This window comes from Colias eurytheme, chromosome 16 (assembly GCF_061535395.1).
Source record: "Colias eurytheme isolate Ceu_HAF_F1 chromosome 16, ilColEury1 Martin Lab GWU primary, whole genome shotgun sequence".
NCBI classification, from domain to species: Eukaryota; Metazoa; Arthropoda; class Insecta; order Lepidoptera; family Pieridae; genus Colias; species Colias eurytheme.
Window position 1 is genome coordinate 7,977,060 of NC_142995.1, and position 24,211 is coordinate 8,001,270.

General features: G+C 35.3%; 2 protein-coding genes across 2 annotated transcripts; both read right to left on the reverse strand.

Annotated features, from left to right (window-relative positions):
• Window positions 1-2,867: 2,867 nt before the first annotated feature.
• Window positions 2,868-19,593, reverse strand: TER94 (Transitional endoplasmic reticulum ATPase TER94). Its single transcript, XM_090110561.1, has 15 exons — window positions 19,459-19,593; window positions 19,068-19,173; window positions 17,094-17,347; window positions 16,541-16,733; window positions 15,817-16,027; window positions 14,891-15,103; window positions 14,119-14,312; window positions 13,605-13,769; window positions 12,633-12,840; window positions 11,867-11,994; window positions 11,356-11,521; window positions 10,692-10,861; window positions 5,411-5,542; window positions 4,703-4,857; window positions 2,868-4,149 (listed from the first exon to the last, which is right to left on the reverse strand). The coding sequence occupies exons 1-15, from the start codon at window positions 19,473-19,475 to the stop codon at window positions 4,050-4,052; spliced, it is 2,412 nt and encodes an 803-aa protein (XP_089966687.1). The 5' UTR covers window positions 19,476-19,593; the 3' UTR covers window positions 2,868-4,049.
• LOC149901939 (uncharacterized) lies at window positions 7,245-9,983 on the reverse strand. The gene is made up of 2 exons (XM_090111267.1): window positions 9,588-9,983; window positions 7,245-9,507 (listed from the first exon to the last, which is right to left on the reverse strand). Exons 1-2 carry the CDS (start codon window positions 9,631-9,633, stop codon window positions 7,613-7,615), a joined length of 1,941 nt encoding a protein of 646 aa, XP_089967393.1. The 5' UTR covers window positions 9,634-9,983; the 3' UTR covers window positions 7,245-7,612.
• Window positions 19,594-24,211: the final 4,618 nt, after the last annotated feature.

Here is a 24,211-nt window from a genome sequence, read left to right on the forward strand (position 1 = left end):
AAAGACCTTAATTTGTTTAAATTTGTTTAATCATTAGTTTTTGATTTGGTTGACGTAAACCAATGTAATTAAATGGTTTCAAAAATCAGAAGAAGCGGGTTTACATGTAAACCAATACACTTATAACCAAATAAACAGCTGTAAAAAATACCCGTGGTTCGACGCTTGTTTACAGCAGACATTTTAGATTTCATACTTTACACGTTAAGAAGATAAAAACAAATTTGATTTATTTTAGACTGGTCGTACTTTAGCGATCGAATACGCAGTTCCCATAACATTAAGAAACATGGCATACTTTAAACAAATTAAAATGATTCATGAAAATTCTTTCCTGTTAATTTCAGCCTTGAATTACGGCTCTAATGAAAGTTATCTCAAAAACAAGAATATGTCAGCAATTCTCTAATAAGCCGACCAAATTGAAAAGGTCACGTAAAAGCGACTGCACCGTACGTACGGGTAATCTTCGCAAATTAGCAGCTTGGTAACCGATGTTTTGTACAGTTAAGCAGAAAAACGTTATTCGTGAAGCCGATTTTTTAATATTTTTTAAGTGCAGTACCATATTACACAATTTTTACTAGTTAATAAAAGTGTAATATCATAGTGTATAATTTATAGTGTGATTTAAAACAATACAAACATATATATACATGTAGCTATATTTTTAGTACTTAATTTGTTGTTTCTGACCAAATGTTTTATTTTGATACCACAACGCAAAGCCACGCTAAAAACGTTTTAACGTTCTTGATGCTAGTCAGAGCAGCGCGCATCGCTGTGTGCAATGCAACGCAACAGCTATATGCCTTGTCTTACTTACTCTTTAGCTGTGAGTAGTTGAGTACGCTCTATCTATGGGTACGCTAGCTCCGACCGAACCAATGAAACAATCAGTCGTGATATTTTTTGGATATTTCAACATTAAGTTAAAAGAAGGTTACGACGCTTTGACAATGATTGGTTCACGGGTTATCCACCTGTGGCAGTCACATGTAATGTTAAAATATTCACTCTAAGTAACACGTAACAAAACTCAAAAATGTTGATGCTAAGGCAAAGCAATACATATAATTTGTATGAGACTGATTTTTTAAATAAAAATAATGAATCTTAACCATTTTATTATTTTAACTAACCTGACCAGAAAACTTTTGTATTCAACTGTACTAACAAAACATCTATATTATCCTGTTCATTTCAGATGGTTGCGCTTATGTATGGTGCGGTCGCTTTTATTGTGACCTTTTCAATTTGGTCGGCTCATTAGAGAATTGCTGACATAATCTTGTTTTTGAGATAACTTTCATTAGAGCCGTAATTCAAAGCTGCAATTAACAGGAAGGAATTTTCAGGAATCATTTTAATTTGTTTAAAGTATGCCATGTTTCTTAATGTTATGGGAACTGCGTATTTGATCGCTAAAGTACGACCAGTCTAAAATAAATCAAATTTGTTTTTATCTTCTTAATGTGTAAAGTATGAAATCTAATATTTCTGATGTAAACAAGCGTCGAACCACGGGTATTTTTTACAGCTGTTTATTTGGTTATAAGTGTATTGGTTTACTTGCAAACCCGTTTCTTCTGATTTTTGAAACCATTTAATTACATTGGTTTACGTCAACCAAATCAAAAACTAATGATTAAACAAATTTAAACAAATTGAGGTCTTTTATTGGTATTTTTTTCAAACTTCTGCGTTGAGCCGTTTTCGAGATCTGGGAAATCCCAAAACGTTACCGCAGCAAAATCTTAAATAACTAAAGAACTATACCACACACAAATTTTGCTATTTATAAACATTTACTACGCAACAAAAGCTATCTATTCATGTATTTGGTTCCGTGCTGAAACTAATTTTTGAAAGACGATTTTGCCTGGGTAACGTTTCAAACGTTACTCCAGCAAAATTTGTTTTTCTTAAATAACTTAAAAACTACAATTCAAACAAATTTTGCTATTAGTAAACAAATTGCTCCTCATGATACACTAATTATTTGTTTAAGTCTCATCTCTCTAAAGCAAAACATTTTGCCTGGGTAACGCACACCTTATTTATGTAAGTTTTTACAAGTGCATATGAATTTGCATTTTTTTAATCGACTACCCTATTAGATTGTCGCTTCTACCGAGAAGAATCGGCAAGAAAGTAGAAAGTTTTTTAAAGATTTTTGAAGTACAATAATTATTAATGATTTTTTATAACACACTAAATACATATTGTATCAAGAGTGATACAAATAATAACTTGGACAGATAGACTACAGGCCCGTGTTGGCGTGTTGAAAAAAAATATGGGTCATTTGGCCACCAGGTGACCTATCTAGAACGATATAAGAGCATAAAATAATAAGATTCAGCACTATGCCGTCACTTGTAAGCTGTCCAACTGAGTGCAGATGAGAATTCGAAAGTACAGGTAGACTCGGTAAATTTTGGTCACATATTTTTGTACGGCATTCTTTACCACCAATAAAACGCACATTTTTGTACGAATCTTATTATTTTATGTTCTTATATCGTTCTAGATAGGTCACCTGGTGGTTCAAATGACCCATATTTTCTTTCAACACGGGCCTGTAGTCGCGATAAGGGCGGTTTTATCGCTAAGCGATTTCTGCTTTTTTATCTGTAACTTTTACGTTATTTTAACTTTTAAGACAAATTCAATTATGAATTCAAATAAAATCGTCTAGAAGTTATTGAAAATATAGGTAATTATTAGAAAATTATGTTGTCGTAACTTTTTACTTTTCAATATTATGGTAATTATTAAATTAAATGTATAACAAGATACTTTTATAACTAAAGATAATATATTGTATTGACTTATAATAGAGGAAAATAAGAAATAAAACAGCATTTAGATCTATAAAAATCTTTTATTAAAAAATCACTGCGATACTGTGTAATGTCGACAAACGACGGCTACGCACACGATCTGCCATTACAGGTAACAACATTCAATGTGTTCAAATGTAACATACCTCACAAACAATTAGACTAATCCAAAGCAACCTTAAATAAATACATTAAAGTAAGGATTTCTTCGCGCACTTGTTTGCGCCGCTTTTTGGATAATTTTGCTGCATCGTGACATTCCAAGACCCATACAATTACAGAATATATCTTAAATTACAATAAATTCAGTACTAAAACTGAAAACCGCTTCGCGACCGCACAACTACAGCACCAAACTGAACGATACAATGAAATTCAATATTTTTTAGTGTTAAAAATAATGTTTCCGAACCTGCGGTTTAGAAATATCCGTAAAGGCATTCGAGTCATATACTTTTGGTCTCATCGTATCGTTCAATTTAGATTTTAACCAAAACTTGCAACGTACACTTGTATCACAACGCATTAGATCAATTTAGTTCCAATCAAAGTGTTAAAGGAGTTTAAAAAACACACCATGTACATTTATAACGTGTGACAATCGCCATTAAATTTTAATCAACAAAATGAATTTATATTAATACTAATTCATCATCAGATAAGTTGCACAAAAAAGCTGTTTCTACGCGAGTAGTAACACACCATTGTACAATCAATTTTTTAAAACAATATTACAAATAACCAAAACAGAACAGAATTCACATCAGACCAATATATTTGTGTGTCTATCTACCCCCCAATATAGTTGTGCTTATACCAGGTGAAAGGTAAGACGTCAGACGAATTTAGACAGGAGCTTCTACTCATGAAACTGAACAACGTTTGTTCTACAACTTTGCTGAATTCGTAGAAAAATATTTGGGCTTTGCATGGAAATCGGTCAGCTGATTAGCGAAGTTTCCTTACAAAGTCCAATATTTTTTTACGAATTCAGCAAAGTTGTAGAACAAAAGTTGTTCAGTTTCATGAGTAGAAGCTCCTGTCTTAATTCGTCTAATGTCTTACCTTTCACCCTGTATATGTACCCCCAAGAAATAAAAAGAAGGCTTTTTATTTGCGTATCCACCCCCCCCGTGCAATGTGACACAAGTGTGCGCGTATGGTGTATGTATGTATACGTAGTGTGTGTATGTGTGTGCGCGTCTAGCTGTAGAGGTCGTCGTCAGCGGCCTCCTCCTGGAAGGTGGGCTGGTCGCCGCCCGACGTGCCCGTGCCGCCCGCCGCACCGCCGCTTGATGGGAACCTGATAACAATAATATATTCATTGATTAGCTGATCTACACAATTTCATTTGCGCATAAAAGTAATCTGATTTTGTTAGTGCGTACTGTAATAAGAACAAATTTTTTGAGGAGTGATCCTCAATAAATTTATATAATCAACACAAAAACTATTTTTCAAGCGCTACCAAAGCATATAATGCGTGCTGACGTTGAAAAAAGTTCCAACCTAGCCAAAAAGTAGCATATAGTCTTAAAATATATTTGGTATACATAGTCAATTGCAGATTATTTTAACAGCTTATCATGTGTATAGTAGACAAAACATAACTCTAAGTCTTCTTTGAAAGCAGACGACAACAGTCTCAATTAACATATCATATTACTAGCCGCTCGTCCCGGCTATATAGCCTATGTTTATCAGGGATAATGTGGGATTCTTATGATTAAACAATTTTTTTAAATCGGTCCAGTAGTTCCGAAGCTATTCAATTCAAACAAACAATCAAGTCTTTTCCTCTTTATAATGTAAAAAAAATTTGGATAACATAAATCTATCAGATCAATATATCGCACCTGAAGTTGGTCCCGAAGCCGCGGCTCTGCTGCAGCGTCTGCGCGAACATCTCGTACTTGCGGATGTCGTTGTCGGACACGGAGCGGCGCGCGAACTTCATCGCCTCCTCGAAGTGCGCGCGGCTGATCTCCGGCACCGGGTCCTCCTCGTCCGTCTGTGGGAAACGTTCAACAGTTACGCATATACGTATTGTAATCTATACTTATATTACCACTTGCTGTATTTGAACATATATGACAGTAGAAAAAAAACACGGATTGCACTCCGGGAGTGCTGGCAGAAGGGAAAACTTGATTATTAACGTTGAGCATGTTTGATATCCATCCGTCTTACGCTTTTTCGATCAGGTCACGTGTCCTGACGCAAGTTTAAGATTTGATACCCAACGCCGCTAAAGAAGTTTTCACTTCAAAAAATATATCGGCCCCATTGATAAACTCTTCCTTTTTTTGAAGTCTTTTTTTAAATGGTGAAAAAAGTAAAGACCATGAATGATAAGGATAATGAAGATAATCCATAGTATAAAACAAAGTTGTTTTCTCTGTCCCTATGTATGCTTAAATCTTAAAAACTACGCAACGGATTTTGATGCGGTTTTTTTTAATAGATAAGAGTGATTCAAGAGCAAGGTTTTAGTATATAATTTATTATGTTTTAGACTAATTCGGTCGAAGTCGCGGGCGGAAAGCTAGTAAATATATACTCACGTCCATGCCGGCGGGCTGCGCGGCGCGGCCCCGCTCGCGCGTGATGTCGGCCTCGATGGCCTGCCGGATCGCCAGCTTGCACGCGCGCTGGCAGATCTCCGTCAGGTCGGCGCCGCTGAACCCTTGCGTCACCTGCACAAACAAACATACATTCAACCCATTGAGCCCCGAACCGCCCGATCGGTCCACGACACAATAGATTGTCTATTGTGTCTGTGATTCCGGGGCCTGAGTTATTAATTCGACACTAATCATGTAAACTGAGACACTAGCGAGGAATTTGCTTTAGTCATCTGCTAATTAAAAATATTATATGTATTAGTATTTCTATAATTTAAAATATCTGAAACATAATACGGTTATTATCTACATGATATTTTTTTTAAAACATACTTCACTGTGAAAGAATGAACCAGTATGCGCTACCATTTTACTATTTACGGTTCTTTTTTTATTTCAAGACACGTAAACATAAGCAATTTCTATATCATCTCTGTTAATTTCAAAACATAGTAAAATCGAAGACTGCCGCAGTAAAGCTATTGCATAGCACAATATAGTCGCACGCATACAACACAGAACACCGTGCCGAAATCTACGTGTTAGGGCGCTTGTGCACTACAAGGAATTTTACTGTCCGGCATTCCGATTTTTTACGGTCCGGTGTGGCATGAAAAAACCGATGAATTGCTTGTGCACCTGTCCGTCTTTACTCGGATCAGTGCGGTACAGTTCAAGGAAGTTTGGCGGTATAATGCTATCATAAATGATTGATTTTGCATTTTACAAGAAACGATTAAAAAATATAGAAGGTGAAATATTATATTACTTCGTTATAATAAAAAGTAAAGTTCCGTAAGAGATTTAAAATGCGTGTTTCACTTATTTATTTTAATCGGTGACGAGGAGCTAAAGCTATTCCCACTTGAACTTTAACTTACCAACACTTACTTAGAAAATAATTATAGGTCAATGCTTGGTCAATGTATATAAAATAACAATACCGACTTCTCAAATCTCATTGCCAACTAAAAGAAAGTAAAACAAGAGCTTGCTTTCAATTGGCATATGCAGTAAAAACAGTAAAATCCAAGCAAGTGGGCATTCGAAAACAATTATACCTACAGCGACTTGTAGACACAAAAAAACCATCCGGAATAGGGAAAAGTAAAATGTCGGACAGTAAAATTACGTATAGTGCACAAGCATAGTATATAGATTAATGGCGTGCCATACCGGACCGTAAAAAATCGGAATGCCGGACCGTAAAATTCCTTGTAGTGGACAAACGCCCTTAGGTTTATTTTCGTAACGAAATTTCTTGATTCGGTCGCCGCGCTCAAAAAGCTTAAAAACTAAATATTCTTTGACTGACCGGTTGGCTTGGTTGGTAGTGGCCCTGCCTTCCAAGCCAGAGGTCGTGGGTTCGATTCCCACCCGGGGCAAATATTTGTGTGATGAGCATAGATGTTTGCTCTGTGTCTTGGTGTTAATTATCTATATAAGTATTTTTTTTTAACCCGTGACACGTTCTACGCACAATATTTGTGTCGTAACGCAAATTGTACTGTAGTGTACTGCGCACAAACTCTGTGCCTAACGCGGCCCGTGACATTGAAGGCCATCTGTAGTGAATTACAAGTGAATGTTTCCAGTATAAAAAATATTTCTCTATGCCTTAAACATTTATAATTCGAATCGACACGACTCCGAGACAGGCAATAGAGACCAAAACCACAAAATAAAAAAAAAAAGTGAATCATTGATTGAGTTGCGTCATCGGCCATAGTTTGTGACATTTGTCTTGTTCAACGAATATTTGGATTGTGAATTGAGGCCGTCAGCGCAAAAGTGGCCTAAGCTCAACATAGTTAGTATGGAGATAATGAGGTTTGAATTTTAATGAATTTAAATTGAACACATAGTAATTATATTATATTTGAATTTAGTTTGCAGGTGTGTTTTATTTAGTTACTATGGTACATTCTTTGTGATGAAGAAGATTTTTTTGGAAAATAATCACAAATTAATATTTTTTTGTGGCATAGGCCACCTTTGCATTTAAAGAAACTATATATTTTCACTACTATCTAGAAGGTTAGGCCAACAATAAAATGAATATGTAAATGAAATCACCTTTTTATTTTTCAAATTAATAGAAAATTACATTTTAATTTAAACAGTACTTAAATGGAATTTATACTAGTCATCGATAGGTTCATCATTGAAAATTATATCAATTTCAGCTGCTGATGTCTTTAACTCATTGTAAAAACAATGATTTACAGGTGGTATAAAATGTAATAAGTCCATTAAATCTTTCTTTTTCTTATCACTTACGACATGACCATCAGGATATAAAATATTTAGGTTCTGGATGAAAACAGAATTGCGTTTCTTCAAATCAACCTCTTCAAAGAGAACATCAATATTATTGGAGTACTTAAAAAAAAACTTGAATGGATGCATTTCATGAAACATTAACCATTGTATTTTTAACCACTCAACTTTACCCTTGCTTACAGAAACTTTTCTGTTTGTTATGTTTCTTTCAAGTGACTGAGTGGAAAAAAAATTATCTTTTGTCATATTAATGATTATGAATGGTTTTTTTTTCCGGGCAGCCAAAATCACTTGGTTCCAATCTTGAGGAACATAAATGTTTTTAAAAAAACGTTTTTGTTTTTCTACTAGACCGAAATCTTGATCGCAAGTCATGTACGAATGTCCACTTACTAAAAATTTGTGGTCAATTTTCTTTGTTGTGAACTCAGGATTGGAAACAATGTATTGGCATAGAACTGCCATTTTAATGTTGCGGTTCTGGCCGCCACATTGGTCGGAGTACATAATCAAATGCTCACACTTGGCAATGTTTTTAAGGAAATACATTATGCAAGAACCTATTTCTTGTGGGCCACGAGAAGCTATGCTTTCATCCCACATAAACATATACACATCATTTGTTTTCATATTATGTATACCGAGACAGTATGTCCACAGTTGCCGTTTGTAATAGCATATTCCTGTACTTATTACCGGAGTTGGTAGGGTCTTCATTAGATCAAATGAAATTATACATACATTTTCATCATTCTTATACATTTCTACATCCTTTTTTATGCCCTCTCTTGCTGAACTTGCTTTGAGTAGATGTAACTTTTTTTCATTTTTCAATCTCAGTTCATCATTAGAATTGTCACAAACTTTTATTTTGATATCTAATGAATCACAACGCTTACAAGAGTCAGTAATAGGGGCATGAAAACTCAAGTTAAACTCTTCATTAAAAATTTTACTAAAAATAAACTTTGAAGTAGGGTTACAAACTTTTGCTTTATAAAGACCATATAAAATATTCATGTTTAAATCTGGTGCTAAAAATTTGCGGTTTATTGATTTATGCAATGAATAATGAGACTCATATGAAGGAATCGAGTTGATGAAATCTTTGATTTCATTGATCTTATCACTGGGTGTTTTATTGGCTGATACTGAATGACCTCGGCGATCCAGAGGTGGAGTTGACACAGAACTTTTGTTTTTAAGTAGTCTACTAATACGACCATCTGAGACACATAATGTATCTTTAAAGAACTTTTTGCATACTAAAACTTCTATTCCTTTAGAGTCACTCAAGTAGTAATGTCTTGTCATTTGTCTTCTTGAGTTTTCATTACTGGTGTAAGTACGAGACTTTGAAACAACTTTGATAAGCGAAAACAAATAAGATGTTTGCAAGTCGAAATTCGCCAAAGAATAGAATTCTTTGAATATTTTATGTTGTTGGTCACAATTTATTTTTACGTTACATTTGTTTGGACAGGAGCACACCCCTACCTTAGGTGTCTTAGCTGGTACAGTTACCCCCTTGTAGTTGGTATATTCCTCTCCTTTATTACGTTTTGATTTCTTCACATTCCTGGCCCAATTCTCAGTTTTTCTAATTCTCTTCTTTGGTTTCCTTGCGATTCTGTCTTCTTCTAATCTTGAACTTTCAAGTCCCTCTTGCAAAACATCTTCCAAATCGGATGAAGAGTGCTGTTCTGACGGACAATATTCTGACCCTGAACCATGGTAATCAGAACCAAATAGCGCTGAAACAAAACTTTCATTGAAGTAAACATTTTCGCGCCAAAATTAACTGAGTAAATCTTTATTTGATGTAGGTACTTACATCGCATATTTTCTTCCACATCTTCTGAATTTTCTAAGTCGTTCATAGTAGGTACTTTAAGTTTTCTAAAACTTTTCAACAAAGTTTTTTTAGCGGTTTGAGCAGGAAAATTATAATATGAAACTTCGTTCGACGACAGCTGTCAGCCTAACCCGCCAAAACACCAAATGTTGCCAGAAGGCAAAAGTGGCCTAAGCTCGGTTAGGCCACTTTTACACTGCGTCGTAGGCAAAAAAATTAGGCGCAAAAAGAATGTTTACAACGCCATCTGCTATCCATGGATGAAACTAGGGATAGGCCGGTTTTGTATGAAAATTTATTATATTTTAAATGAATTGCAATAGATAAGTACGAATATGAAAAATTGTGGGTTAGGCCACTTTTGCGCTGACGGCCTCAATTATGCCGAGAGGAATAATTAGATGAGTGATAATTGAGACGTATATTACTGGAAATTTTACGTAGAATACGTTTATGATATTGGTTTTAGGGATATTTGAAGAATACTCAGTGAAAAAGTGTCTCAACTTTTCAGTGCGGAAGACGCAAAATGGCGCTTTTTTTCTTGTTTGTGAATAATGGAGATTTGTTATTATTCATAGTGAAATACGTTGTGTTAAATGTGTGAAAATATAAGTGAATGTATTTGGCAATCGTGTAGTGATATGAAAACGTGAATATGATCATTTGATGACTCAGCATTATCATGTAAGTGTTAGTATGTAAGCAATTAAAATTAAAACAAAAGAAAATCATTTTTTTATAATTTTATAGAAAAAATATATCGTCATGATTACATTTTTATGCTATAACTAGTTTCTTCCTCTTTCCAAAAATATATAATACATGGCATATAATTATAGAACAATAGGGTAAATAAAATTTTCAAACTCGGTAGTCATAAAAAAGCTAGATTTCGTGAACTCCCTTGACACTATCGGGATCGGTGCCGGCTGTGCGCCAGACGCGTGATAGGTTAATTATATATTATGTATGTTTATCAGCCATCTTGTTTCCATAACACAAGCGAAAGCTTAGTATGGGATCAGATCGTGCCGTGTGTGAAAACTGTCCTGAAATATTAATTATTATTCTTACACATACCTTAGCGATATAGGACAGATCGACGTCCTTGGCGATGGGCGACTTGCGCAGGTTGGCGCGCAGGATGGCCTCGCGCGACTTCTCGTCGGGCAGCGGGATGTAGATCAGCTGGTCCAGGCGCCCGGGCCGCAGGATCGCCGGGTCGATTATGTCCGGCCGGTTCGTTGCGCCTACACACATTTAAGCCTTGTATCCACTTGAGCATGCTCAGACGAATGAGCGTGCTCAGGCGTCTCCACTTGAGCGGCTCAATGTTGAATTGTCGGAATATTAACAAAGCATTCTTTACATACAGAAATTTTATCTGTCTGTCCACAAATAAATTGTAGCCATGATAGAAAGCGTATTTATCGCGTGTCAGAGCACTAATCTGAGGCCGTGCTATGTATTATATATATACCGAATTGTTTTGTACCGAATTGTCGGTAATATTATACCATCAAACAGAACGACAGCGCTTTGAAGCACGCTAGAAAGGGGTTCTATGTGACAAAGCGCGGAATACATACATATTGTAATCTAAGCGTGATAGCGTCCAGTCAAGTTCAGATGAAGGTAGCGCTCTGACGCCCGCTTATAACGCATTTTATCTTACAATTAAGCTATTACTTATTTTTTGTGTGTGGGCGCAGTGTATGTGTATATTGTTTAGTGAGTTGCTCACCAATGATGAAGACGTTCTTCTTGGCGCCCATGCCGTCCATCTCGGTGAGGATCTGGTTGATGACCCTGTCGGCGGCGCCGCCCGCGTCCGACACGGAGCCGCCGCGCGACTTCGCGATCGAGTCCAGCTCGTCGAAGAACAGCACGCACGGGGACGCGCTGCGGGCCTAAACACACACAATATATTAAATCATGCTATTTAATTATATTTTACGTCTTTTTTCCGTCAAATTACAATTTTACATAAAAGCATGTTATTTACTTGTATTTTAGGTTTTTATTCTAAGTTAACTTTGATAGATCTTTATATAGAATTCAAAAAGAGGATAGAGGGGGTGGTATCGATATAAACATGCAATGCAACCTAAATATGCATTCAGAAAAATAAGTCTTTACAAACTTTATTGAACACCTGCTATGTATTTTACATTAAAACAAATTACAACTTTATATTTTCACACTAATTTTATGTTCATTCATATTCGAACTGAAATGTATTAAAACACTCTTACCTTGTCAAAGATGTCGCGCACGTTGGCCTCAGATTCACCGAACCACATGGTAAGCAGCTCGGGGCCCTTCACTGAGATGAAGTTGGCTTGGCACTCGTTGGCGATGGCTTTGGCCAACAGTGTCTTACCTGATGGAACAAAAAGAACTTTAATATTTAACTCAAACATGCGAGTAAATTTTTGCAATGTCATTCAATAAGAAATTTTTATAAACAGTTGAAGTAATTGAGTGAATCTAGAATATCTAATAATTATTACATTACTAGCGGTCTGCCCCGGCTTCGCCCGTGGTACATAATATTTACGTTTTCTCTACATAAGAACCATCCTCGTACTTCAAGGAATATAATAAAAAAAAAATTATCGAAATCGGTTCAGCCGTTCTCGAGTTGTGCGCTTACCAACACATTTTGCGATTCATTTTTATATATAAGATAAGAAGATAAAACAAACAATTCTGTACTGTGTAACTATAAACGTCATCTGAACTGGAGTCTATCTCTAGTTGCAGTGCGAGTAGAAATTGAGTATATGCCTGCATTTGGTGTAGTGAGCCATTGATAAACCTATATCTAATTAGGTTTTCCTGTTATTATGGTAAACACTAATGACAGCAGAGCATTCTTTAGTGTTCTCCCAAGACCCGGAAGGGCAAAGGTTTTCCTGTAATTATGGTAAACACTAATGACAGCAGAGCATTCTTTAGTGTTCTCCCAGGACCCGGAAGGGCAAATTTCCCACATAAGTACATATAACTCGTACGTACCGCACCCGGGCGGTCCGTAGAACAGCACCCCGCGGGACGGCTGCATGCCGAACTTGAGGAACTTGTCGGGGTGCTCCACCGGGTACTGCACCAGCTCCTGCAGCTCGCGCTTCACGCTCTGCAGCCCGCCGATGTCCGTCCACGACACGTTCGGCACTTCTACTACTGTCTCGCGCAGCGCTGAAGGCGACGATTTCGTCATCGCGTACTACGAAAAAAAATAATATTAGTATAAAAAAATACATAGAAAAAAAAAAGACGGGTTCTCCGGGAGTGCCGGCAGAAGTGAAAACTTGATTATTAACGTTCGGCATGTTTGATATTTTGGAATGGTATCCGTCTTCCGAATATAAAGGCTAAAAAAAATCTGTCTTACGCTTTTTCGATCAGGCCACGTGTCCTGGCGCGAGTTTAAGATTTTATACCCAACGCCGCTAAAGAAGTTTTCACTTCAAAAAAAGACGGGTTGCACTCCGGGAGTGCCGGCAGAAGTGAAAACTTGATTATTAACGTTCAGCATGTTTGATATTTTGGAATGGTATCCGTCTTACGCATGGAATATAAGGGCTAAGAAAAAGACGGGTTGCACTCCGGGAGTGCCAAGAATGTCCTGTGTACATGTTATTAGTTGTATCGCTCTTGTTTTACAATACTGTTATAGTGATCTATAAAGGCATCACATTTTTTTAAATCATTCTAGTCTAGCACTTTGTATGATTAACAACTTCCCTGTCCAAACGAATTAGGATAAGTTCATGAGTCACCGGTGACTCATGTCTCTATACACTTTTAGGCATATTTTTGGGTATGAACGTGGCGTGATATTCTTTTAATTCATACGTGGACGTATAGCAAAAAACCTAACGTTTATGGTAATAAAAGAAAATTTGCGAAATTTTCTATAGTTCATATGTTGTTACAAGAAATTTGCAATACTTAAATGAAACTCAAATAAGTATTTAAGTAACTTACACGGAAGTTATCCATAGAGACGGCGAGCGAGTTGAGCACTTCAGCGTCGATCTGGTCATCCTCGAGATCAATGAGGTCCATCTTCTCACGGATCTGTTGCAGAGCCGCCTCTGAGCAGAGGGAGGCCAAATCGGCGCCCACGTGACCGTGAGATTCCGCTGCGATCTATGTGAAAACAATGCAATTAGTAACAATTATTTATCAATACGTTTTTAGCATAACTACTGCAAAATTTTAAAGCTTGTATGATTATCTGATAAAAACTGCTAGTTTTACTCATATAACATGTTGTTATCGTGGTTGTTTTAACCACAAATATTTCACATCACTTAATCCATACATTTAGATTGTACATACTTATTTTATTTTGTTTATACATAGTTCTTATGTTTATCTTAATTTAACTTCCTATAAATATATTAAATGATCATCAATATTAAATGATTATGAAGATAGTACATGTACGTATTATATTTTTGCTGAAATTCAAAATAATGACGTCATAAAACATCACCTGTTCTAGATCCACGTCATCGCCCAACTTCATGTTCTTAGTGTGTATGCGCAGGATCTCAAGCCGTCCGGTCGCGTCCGGAATGCCGATGTCGATCTCGCGGTCGAAGCGGCCGAACCGCCGCAGGGCCGGGTCGATAGAGTTCGGACGGTTCGTGGCCGCCATTACAATCACGTGGGAGGATTTCTTCATGCCTGGTGAATGAAAGGTTTTATTTAGTACAGATTGGATAGCATGGTATACGCAAGTGTGAATACTTATGTTTGGATTGCTAAAACATACAAGACACAATTTATAAATGTAGTTTAGGCAAAGTTTCTGTACTGAATGTACCTGGTGTATGGTAAAATACCAGGAGGCTACCGAGTTTGATCTTAAGATATGGAAAAGGAATCTATGTATATAAAAATAAATAAATAAATAAATAAAATTGTTTTTTCAGAATGAACCTGTATAAAATTTAACTAAGGCTGCACACCGTTATTCTTAGTGTGATCATGATAACCTGTAAATAAATGTTAGAAGAAACAACTATGTGTTATTTGATGGGCCGAAAGGCGCAATAATTTATTTACATCAATTATGTACCTAATAACAAACCTATAACCCTGATAAGTTACACAACCAGATAAGAGAATTGGTTGATCATTAGATTTAATTTGTTTTATTGTCTTTTTTTAACGTCAGGTATAGCACAAACAACTCAACCATATGCAAGATATATTTAATGAATCTGTATTACAATAAAGCAAGTTTAAAAACATCAACTCACCATCCATAAGAGTCAACAGCTGCGACACGATACGCCTCTCCACCTCCCCGTGCGTCTTCTCCCGTTTGGGCGCAATCGCGTCCAACTCATCGATAAAGATAATAGCGGGCGAGTTCTTGTCCGCCTCCTCGAACGCCTTGCGCAGGTTGGACTCGGACTCACCGGCCAGCTTTGACATGATCTCCGGCCCGTTTATTAGGAAGAAGAACGCGCCTGTGGGGAGAATATAATATATAGTATTATTTAATGTTATAAAGTATGGATATTAACCCATTGAGCCCCGAATTGCCAGATCCAACCGCGACACAATAGATTTTCTATTGTGTCTGTGATTCCGGGGCCTGATTCACCCGGGGCCGGGGATTAAGAGCAAAAACAAAAATGGCTACATAGGAAATGTATCTAAATCTAAATGTTTTTGCTCTTGACAATTATTCTAAATGTTTTGTTCTACCATTTGTATTGAACAGTTTCTAGACATTCCATTAAGGATAATGATAGCATTGGAAAGATCTTTATTATGAGACATGTAGGATGTTATTAAAAATTACATAAAAATAAACAGCTCTCTTTACAATTATTATTTTTAATTTGAAAAATAGTACTTAGAAATCCTTATTGCATTTCAATAACACTTCTTTTTAATTTGCTTGACTCTTACATAAATTTTAAATACAACCGCTACTGCTCAACTAGGCTAATCTATTTGTTTATATCGACACATATGACGTCACAAAATGGCGCTAAATAGAGCATATTCCTCATTATTATTATTATTTTTTTTATTTGGTCCGCTAACTGGACGTTCCAACATTTGGAAATAGTGAAAATACAATCATAATCTTTGTGACTTTTAGTTGGACGGCCTTCTAGGAGCGAACACAACATGCAACAATTATAAACCTACACTATAATTAGTCACTCACCAGTCTCATTAGCCACAGCCCTGGCTATCAGGGTCTTGCCGGTACCGGGTGGCCCGTACATGAGTATACCACGCGGTGGTTTCACACCAATCGCCTTGAACAAAGACGGGTGGCGTAGAGGCAGCTCCACCATCTCCTTGATCTGGGCGAGCTGCTTGCGGCAGCCGCCGATGTCGTCGTAGCCGACTGCGTTGAGGGCTTCTTCTTCCTCCTGTTTGGTGAATTTGAGTGGTTAATTGGTTGTTTGAAGTTATAAATAACTATGTGTTCAATATGGCCAAAATAAAGATGTTGAATTTGATATTTTTTGTTTTATGGCATTCAATTTATATATTATATGGAGATGTTATTTTTTGGCCCGAAAGCAGCAATAATTTTGTATGTCAATTACCTATTAACAAACCTATAACCCTGATAAGTTACGAAACAGATAAGTGAATTGGTGGATCATCACAGAGACCTAATTTGTTTTTCTCATAATTTTACATTTTATAAACAAATTGCAAAGTCAATATTTCTTTTTTAAATTATAATACTAATATTAACAATATTGTGTAATTCATTTTAATCTCAATCTAAAAACTTCCTGCCTTTATCAAAGTTAGAAACATTCAACCCATTCTATAACTGACCTACATATCTAATCTATTCTGCAACCATACAACTGCCATCTATTACGAGTCCCCTAACCCCTTATAGACAAACGTTACAACGTAGTACATACCTCTCGTTTGATCGGGTCTCCCTCGCAGTGTATGACGGTATCGGGGGCCACGATGCAGTAGGGAGCAGGATCAGTCTCGACCACTTTGAACTCGACCGCGCGCATACCACCGCGCACCATGAATGTGTCGTCGCGGTGGATCGGACGGTACGCCTCCATGAAGTACGGCTTTAGGTACACTTCGAAGAGGTTTCTGGAATTATTTCATGACGTCAAAATTGTGTTTTCGGGAACAGTTCCATTTCATTGTTTTTCAAAATTAGGGCGGTTCTTCCTAGTCATTTTTTATTTTATTTTTATCAATCTAATTAGAGTTTAAACCTAGAAGCTCTAAGTATTTATTGTTCACAATGTAAACCACTGTACCAATCAGTCAGGCAGTTATTGTTAGTGTGGTATTACAAAAACCTTGAAAGTATCAAACAATAGGAATGTTACACACATGCAATGTGCTGTATAAAATTATGAAATATCAATAAACAACTCAATGGTTTAATTTATATGATATATAATTTAAAACGTTGGTGATAGAAATAGAAATGCTCCCACTTACCCAGTCAAACCTTCAACCGAGTCGTCAATCGGCAAGATGTGAACACGCTTTCCGTACTTGACTGACGGACAGGGTGCGATCGACACCACATCGGAAAGCCGCACGCGCAAGTTGTTTCGCACTACGCGGTTCATACGTATCTTCTCGTCGGGACAGTTGTCGTCCGACAGCACGATACAGACCGTCTCCTTGCGCCGCTTGCCCTTCAAGAGCACTGTGTCGCCGCGGAACAGTTGGAGCTGTTCCATTTTTGCCTAAACGAAATGATTAAACATAAAAATAATCTTCTACAAGGTTCATGTATTCATTGAAATAAATAAATTTGAAACAAATTAGACTAAGTTCAATAAATGTATGTAATTAATAGCTATAAAAAAAAAACTAAGAACAACAACAAAGCTGTTGTATGAATATGTATTACTTTGTTGTTGGAAATTAATACTAGGAATTTCTGTTGCCACCCAATAAAACCACTTGTGATAATAGAGGTGCTGTTCTTATATAAAACATACCTATCAGATTATAACAACAATTTGACCTATGTTATGTATTTATAGAATAACTAGCGGTCCGCCCCGGCTTCGCCCGTGGTACATAATATTTACGTTTTCTCTACATAAGAACCATCCTCATACTTCAAGGAATATAATAAAAAAAGAATTATCGAAATCGGTTCAGCCGTTCTCGAGTTATGCGCTTACCAACACATTTTTCGATTCATTTTTATATATAAGAAGATACATATAAATATTAGTTGATTTTATTAGGGTTTTTTTAAAAGCATTTATTTAAATGTATTTCAGGAAATTAAAATAAAATTGTTATTGAAATAAACATAACATGAAAGAAAGCCATAGAATAATCTTCTATTTCTACTTATTGGAACCTTTTTAGCCATAACCATAAAATAACACATCCAATGTAATGTTGTTAGTGCAAATATGTTTACATGAGTTAACAGCATCTCTATATTCTGTACAAAGTTACAACAAATATGAAAAGTGCAATAAAAATTCAGAAGTTAATTATATTTTTTTGTAATCAATATTTGTAACAGTTACTGCCTGTTATTTGTGTCCGTTCCATATGACTGTTGAAACATTGTAAAAATGTTTATTATTTTCAGTGTTTCTATTAAAATTTTACTTTGAAGAGAACATTTCCCAACAAGCAAAAATTTTTTGAATAACACTTGAATCTTTGGGGACTTATGTGTTATATATGTAGTTTTTTAATATTTGAACAATTTTTATATCCAAGAGAATAATATTTTTATTTGCAAAGTTACATTGTCAGAAAAAATTTTATCTGTTTTATCAACCTTACTTGTACAGGTTTTAACTACATAGTATAAAACAAAGTGGCTTCCCACTATCTGACCCTACGAATGTTTAAATTATAAAAATAAAAGATTTTCATATAGGTATGATGGCTTATTACATCAGTATTGCAGCTGTTCCTTACAATGACAAGCAGTTTCCTTATAGGATTAGTTTCATTCTTTATTTCAAATGTACCCAATTGTATATGCTTTATTTTTACAATAGGTTTATAACTTGACAATTATAGCAAAATTTGAGTTTATATGATATGATATTATAAATATAAATATAGATAAATACCCATCCTAGGTATTTATCATGACATAGCCAAGTGCATTATGAAAACTACTTATCTTTGCAACTTGTCATATTTTTATGCTACTTATATTATGCATATCATCAAGCAACAGGTCTCATGTATATGGTGCAGCTTGTATGGCTTATTTTAGTTCTAAATAGAACTTAGGTCAGTGACCTATGAGCACCATTGCAAATTGATTACATTTAATGAATTGTGAAGTAGGTACCAGTTAATAGAAAAAGTTGTGAATATAAAATTAAATGCTCACAATTCGAGATAACTACACGTCTACACTGTATCTAAGCGTATAAATGGCGTCAATGTTCAAAAAAATAATGACAAAGGACTGACCTGTGATAACGCAACAACTGAATTATCATCGCTGACGGCTTCTTCGACGATCAAACGGTTTGGCCTATCCTTGCGGCGGAGGATCGCAGTGGAAAGATCATCGGGACTACAAGAAAACATCAGAAAACAATTAGGCATAACCCAAAATTATGGGCGACCCCAATTTACTGCAATTACTCACTAGCATTGCCTAGCAAACAAATAACTGTGTCTAGAAAATAGCTATCATTTGTAATAACATTCAATAACTTCTGTTTTAGATGCAGAATTGCCTTTGTTAGACATGATGACAAGCCAATTCGAACTTTTGATACCGTGATTACAGCAAATGAAATTATATATGCTTCACTTAATGTAATACAATTTCTTAAAAGTTTGTATTAGTTCTTACCTTTTGTTATCAGCCATTTTTTGTAGAAAATAAAGTTTCAATTAATAAATTTACAAATTTTTCAAAAACGCCGAATGACTATTCACAATTCACTTCAACAACTTCATGAATGCGTGACGTTGCCGTATTTCATTTGTTCACTATCGATAATGTCAGTATTGCCATATTTTTACTCAATTGTCTATGACTACTATAAATCGGTAATGTGTATTTTTTACCGATTTTTATGCAACTAATAAAAAAAAGATTATGAAGTAGAAAATAAATGTAAATAGATAGATAGATGCAAGGCTCGTGTTATAATTCAATTATATTAATGTGTAGTTTTACTTATAGTATTTTTATGTTTATATTAATTTTAATACATATCGGGCAGAAAAATCACGTTTGTTGTATGGGAGTCCCCTTAAATATTTATTATAATATTCTTAGTTATATCGGCAACGTAAAACATCTCTGAAATTTTCATATATCTTACTACCACAGTTCATGAGATACAGCCTAATGAGTGGTGATCAACGGACGCACAGGCAGACAGACAAGCTATAGTCTGTCCACTATAAGAATTGCTTTTTGACAGCTCGACGGGTGATACCAGAAGTGATGTTCAAAAGATTATCGATTGTGATACCATTTCAATTATAAATTCAAAATATTATCATAAATCGAATCAGGTACGTAAATAATAATTACAACGTAAACGTACTAATAAGATATGTAATAATAAGACCACATATCTATGCATTGTATGTTAAAACTAAACTAAACTAATATTTTATTATTTATTGGTTTCTATCTTACAATTTGGTTGTCTTTACGTTTAAATTATATAACATAATAGAAGAGTTTTTCTGTATCGGATATATTTTACAGAGTATTTCTATCGATTATTTTAATCTATCGACCCATCATTGAATAATTCTGTGTAGGCATCACTAAGTGGGCGGGACCTGTCCATGAAGTACGATAATTATTTGTATGACATTTTAACATAGACAATACAATTAAACATAGGCGTGAAGCTGTCAAAAAGCAAATAATATAATGGACAGAGTATAAGTCTCAGTATAAAGGATCCCGTTTGACCCTTAAAACTACCTTATCGAGCTCATTCATACACACTGTTGAAAAATGTAGGTGTACAATTAATAGATATAATTATTATAGAAATATAAGTATTCATTATTAAGAAAGAAATATTAAAAAAAAACAAATACAAACAAATAATATTTTTGTAGACTTACCCATTCATATACCTAATAAATATTATGTTCATTTATTTCAATTCGGTAACAAAAAAAAATTAGAGCGAGTAACGCAGCCAACTCATATCTTATAGCAACACAAATCCAAGTTAGACCGGACTCTCAGTGGAGTTTCGTTTGCAAAAATAGCGGACCTAAATCTGACTTCTGATATATATTGTATAGATCCCAGACATCCTATAGACAGATGTTGCCAACCAGTTTTGTGGTCTCCCTCTCCCCACCCCGGTAATTAAATATGGCATACAAAGAAAAAAATAAAAATTTCCAAAACATGCCGTGTGGGGTATCAAATGAAAGAGCTTATTGAGTAGATCACGAATATATAGCATACTATAACATTTCTTACACTTTCTCTAAGAGTTTTTAGAAAATTTACGAAAATGCTCCATTTTTGAGTTAACTTTAAACCACTATAGATTGAAAACTCATGAATATATTTTTTAAATTATTATTTTAAATAATTAACAATAGTCCATTGTTTACGATTCAATAGTTCGTACAGTGAAATAGTTGCCTGGGGGAGTGGGGGGAGCATTCAAATATGGCGAGTATATTTTCAAGTTTCTAAATAAACGATTTTTATTTTATTTATTTAAGTTTATGCCAGAAATAAAGGCCTAATACAAAAATATCGGTGTCAGGGCTTAGAATAATTATCTCTGCACTGTCGTTGTGTTTGACAGAATGAAAAATATGGCAGAACATTCTTGAATCAGCCTCTTAACTTCATCAGCCTCTTCTAAACTTGAAAATATACTCGCCATCTTTGAATGCTCCCCCCACTCCCCCATGCAACTATTTTACTGTACGAACTATTAAATCGTAAACAATGGACTATTGTTAATTATTTAAAATAATAATTTAAAAAATATATTCATGAGTTTTCAATCTATAGTGGTTTAAAGTTAACTCGAAAATGGAGCATTTTCGTAAATTTTCTAAAAAATCTTAGAGAAAGTGTAAGAAATGTTATAGTATGCTATATATTCGTGATCTACTCAATAAGCTCTTTCATTTGATACCCCACACGGCATGTTTTGGAAATTTAATTTTTTTCATTGTATGCCATATTTAATTACCGGGGTGGGGGGAGGGGGACCACAAAACTGGTTGGCAACATCTGTCTATAGGATGTCTGGGATCTATACAATATATATCAGAAGTCAGATTTAGATCCACTATTTTTGCAAACGAACATCTCCTTGGAGCCTGCTCTAAGTGATTCGCCGCTTATTAAACTCATCAATTTTCTGCATAATCTTCTTCTTCTTCTTCTTCTTATATATGTCACGGCTAAAGGTAGGTGAGAACATAAACTTAAGATTAGCCGGCTAAACTTAGGTTTATTTTCGACGAGGTGTTAATGTTAGTTTGTTCTATCTTTAGCCGGCTAAACTTAAGTGTAACCGCAGGCCCGTGGCTAAAAATGTCGGGGTGGGTAGATTTGGTTAGCGCCGGGCCGGTGGAGGGCTTGAGGGGCCCGCACAGTGCCAGAAAACACTCGCCCTGTTCCTTACATGTATTATAGTAACCAAATCTACCCACCCCGACTCAGGGCAGAAAGCTGGTGGCTAGGTTAGGTTAGGTTAGAACTCTTAAGACCCGCACGAGCCGAGCGAGCGCAGCGAGCGTGCTGCGGCAGCAGCCGGCGAAGTGCCAGAAAACACTCGCCCTGTTCCTTACATGTATTATAGTAACCAAATCTACCCACCCCGACATTTTTAGCCACGGGCCTGCGGTTACACTTAAGTTTAGCCGGCTAAAGATAGAACAAACTAACATTAACACCTCGTCGAAAATAAACCTAAGTTTAGCCGGCTAATCTTAAGTTTATGTTCTCACCTACCTTTAGCCGTAATAACATATATAAAAATGAATCGCAAAATGTGTTGGTAAGCGCATAACTCGAGAACGGCTGAACCGATTTCGATAATTCTTTTTTTATTATATTCCTTGAAGTACGAGGATGGTTTTTATGTAGAGAAAACGTAAATATGTACCACGGGCGAAGCCGGGCGGACCGCTAGTACAATAATAATATTAGGTATGTAGTATCTACTAACAAATAAATACAAATTGTATACAATTCAAAAGCTATTCGTATTGTAGGTAGGATTATATCTAAGGTTTAAGCATAGGTACTTTAGAAAGAAAGAAAGAAAGAAAGAAAGATCATTTATTTGACTCCACAAAAAAATAACACGCACACAATTTACAATTAGATTAAGACAATACAATTCAAACACAGTAAAATTAAACTATATATAACTAAATTAAAAGATATAAAATTAAGAAGTGGAGCCAAAATGGTAGCCACTCAGCATAAATTGCAACGCAGCTGTTGCAACACTGATTTTCAGTGGCCCCTCTTTGAAGCGATTGGAGCGGCAGTGCGTTCAAAAATATAATATTATGATATAATGCAAACTAATAAGAGCAAAAACATGTACTTAAGATAATTTAACATGACATATAAATAGATAAATGTTTAAAATTAAATCATAATAATAAATACATAATATAGACAGATAGATCATAATATACCTACATAATATAAAATATTTGTAAACATAGTAAAAGTTAAACCCATCACACAACTAAGGTTGGAATTTAAACTCATGTAATAAATATTTTTTGTATTTTTGTTTGAAAGAGTTTAATGAGATGGAGTTTAATATTGGTGGTGGAAGATTGTTCCAACACTTAGTTGCCTAGTATTTAAAACTTCCCCTGAAAGCAGCTGTGACACTCCTTGGTATAGCTAATTTGCAAAATGAGGAACGGGTAGCATAAACGCTGCCCTCTCCCATCCATGCTAACTTGTCATAGAGGTATTTTGGCGCCTTTGTCATTACCACTCCAAAAAGTGGAGACGCGAGGTGTAACCGCCTACGACTTTCCATTTTTAAGCATCCAGCCTCCATCAGGTACGGAGTAATATGGGACCGTGGGGGAACGTCCCAACAAAAACGCGCACAAGCGTTCACTTCAATCACTTTAATTTATTAATAAAGTTTGGCATAATAATACAATACATTATGACCAACGCTGAAACAATTTAGGTAATTTTTTTCCATAACATTAAAAAATTGTTACATTTTAAATTATTCTAAATCGTTTATAAGGTTATGAGAGAGTATTGTATGTAAAAAAACTTACAATAAATATTTATTTCTGTATTCTAAGGTAGACAAAGAATATACGTAAAGTTTCTCCCATATTTATTATCTCCTTAACTCCTATGAATCTTATAAAATATAATAAAAATCTGATAATGATATTGATGATGATGATGAATCTGAAACCGAAACTGATGATGATAATGATTCGCCATTGAATTCCTTTACAGCTTTTTTCAATTTCTTTGCTATGTCATTTTGTGACCTACCGCTTAACTTTTGAATATTTCCAATAATAACATTTCTAAGAAGATTTTTTGTTTCTTCATCTATGTATAATTTATCCTCGCTGCCATAATTTTTTAA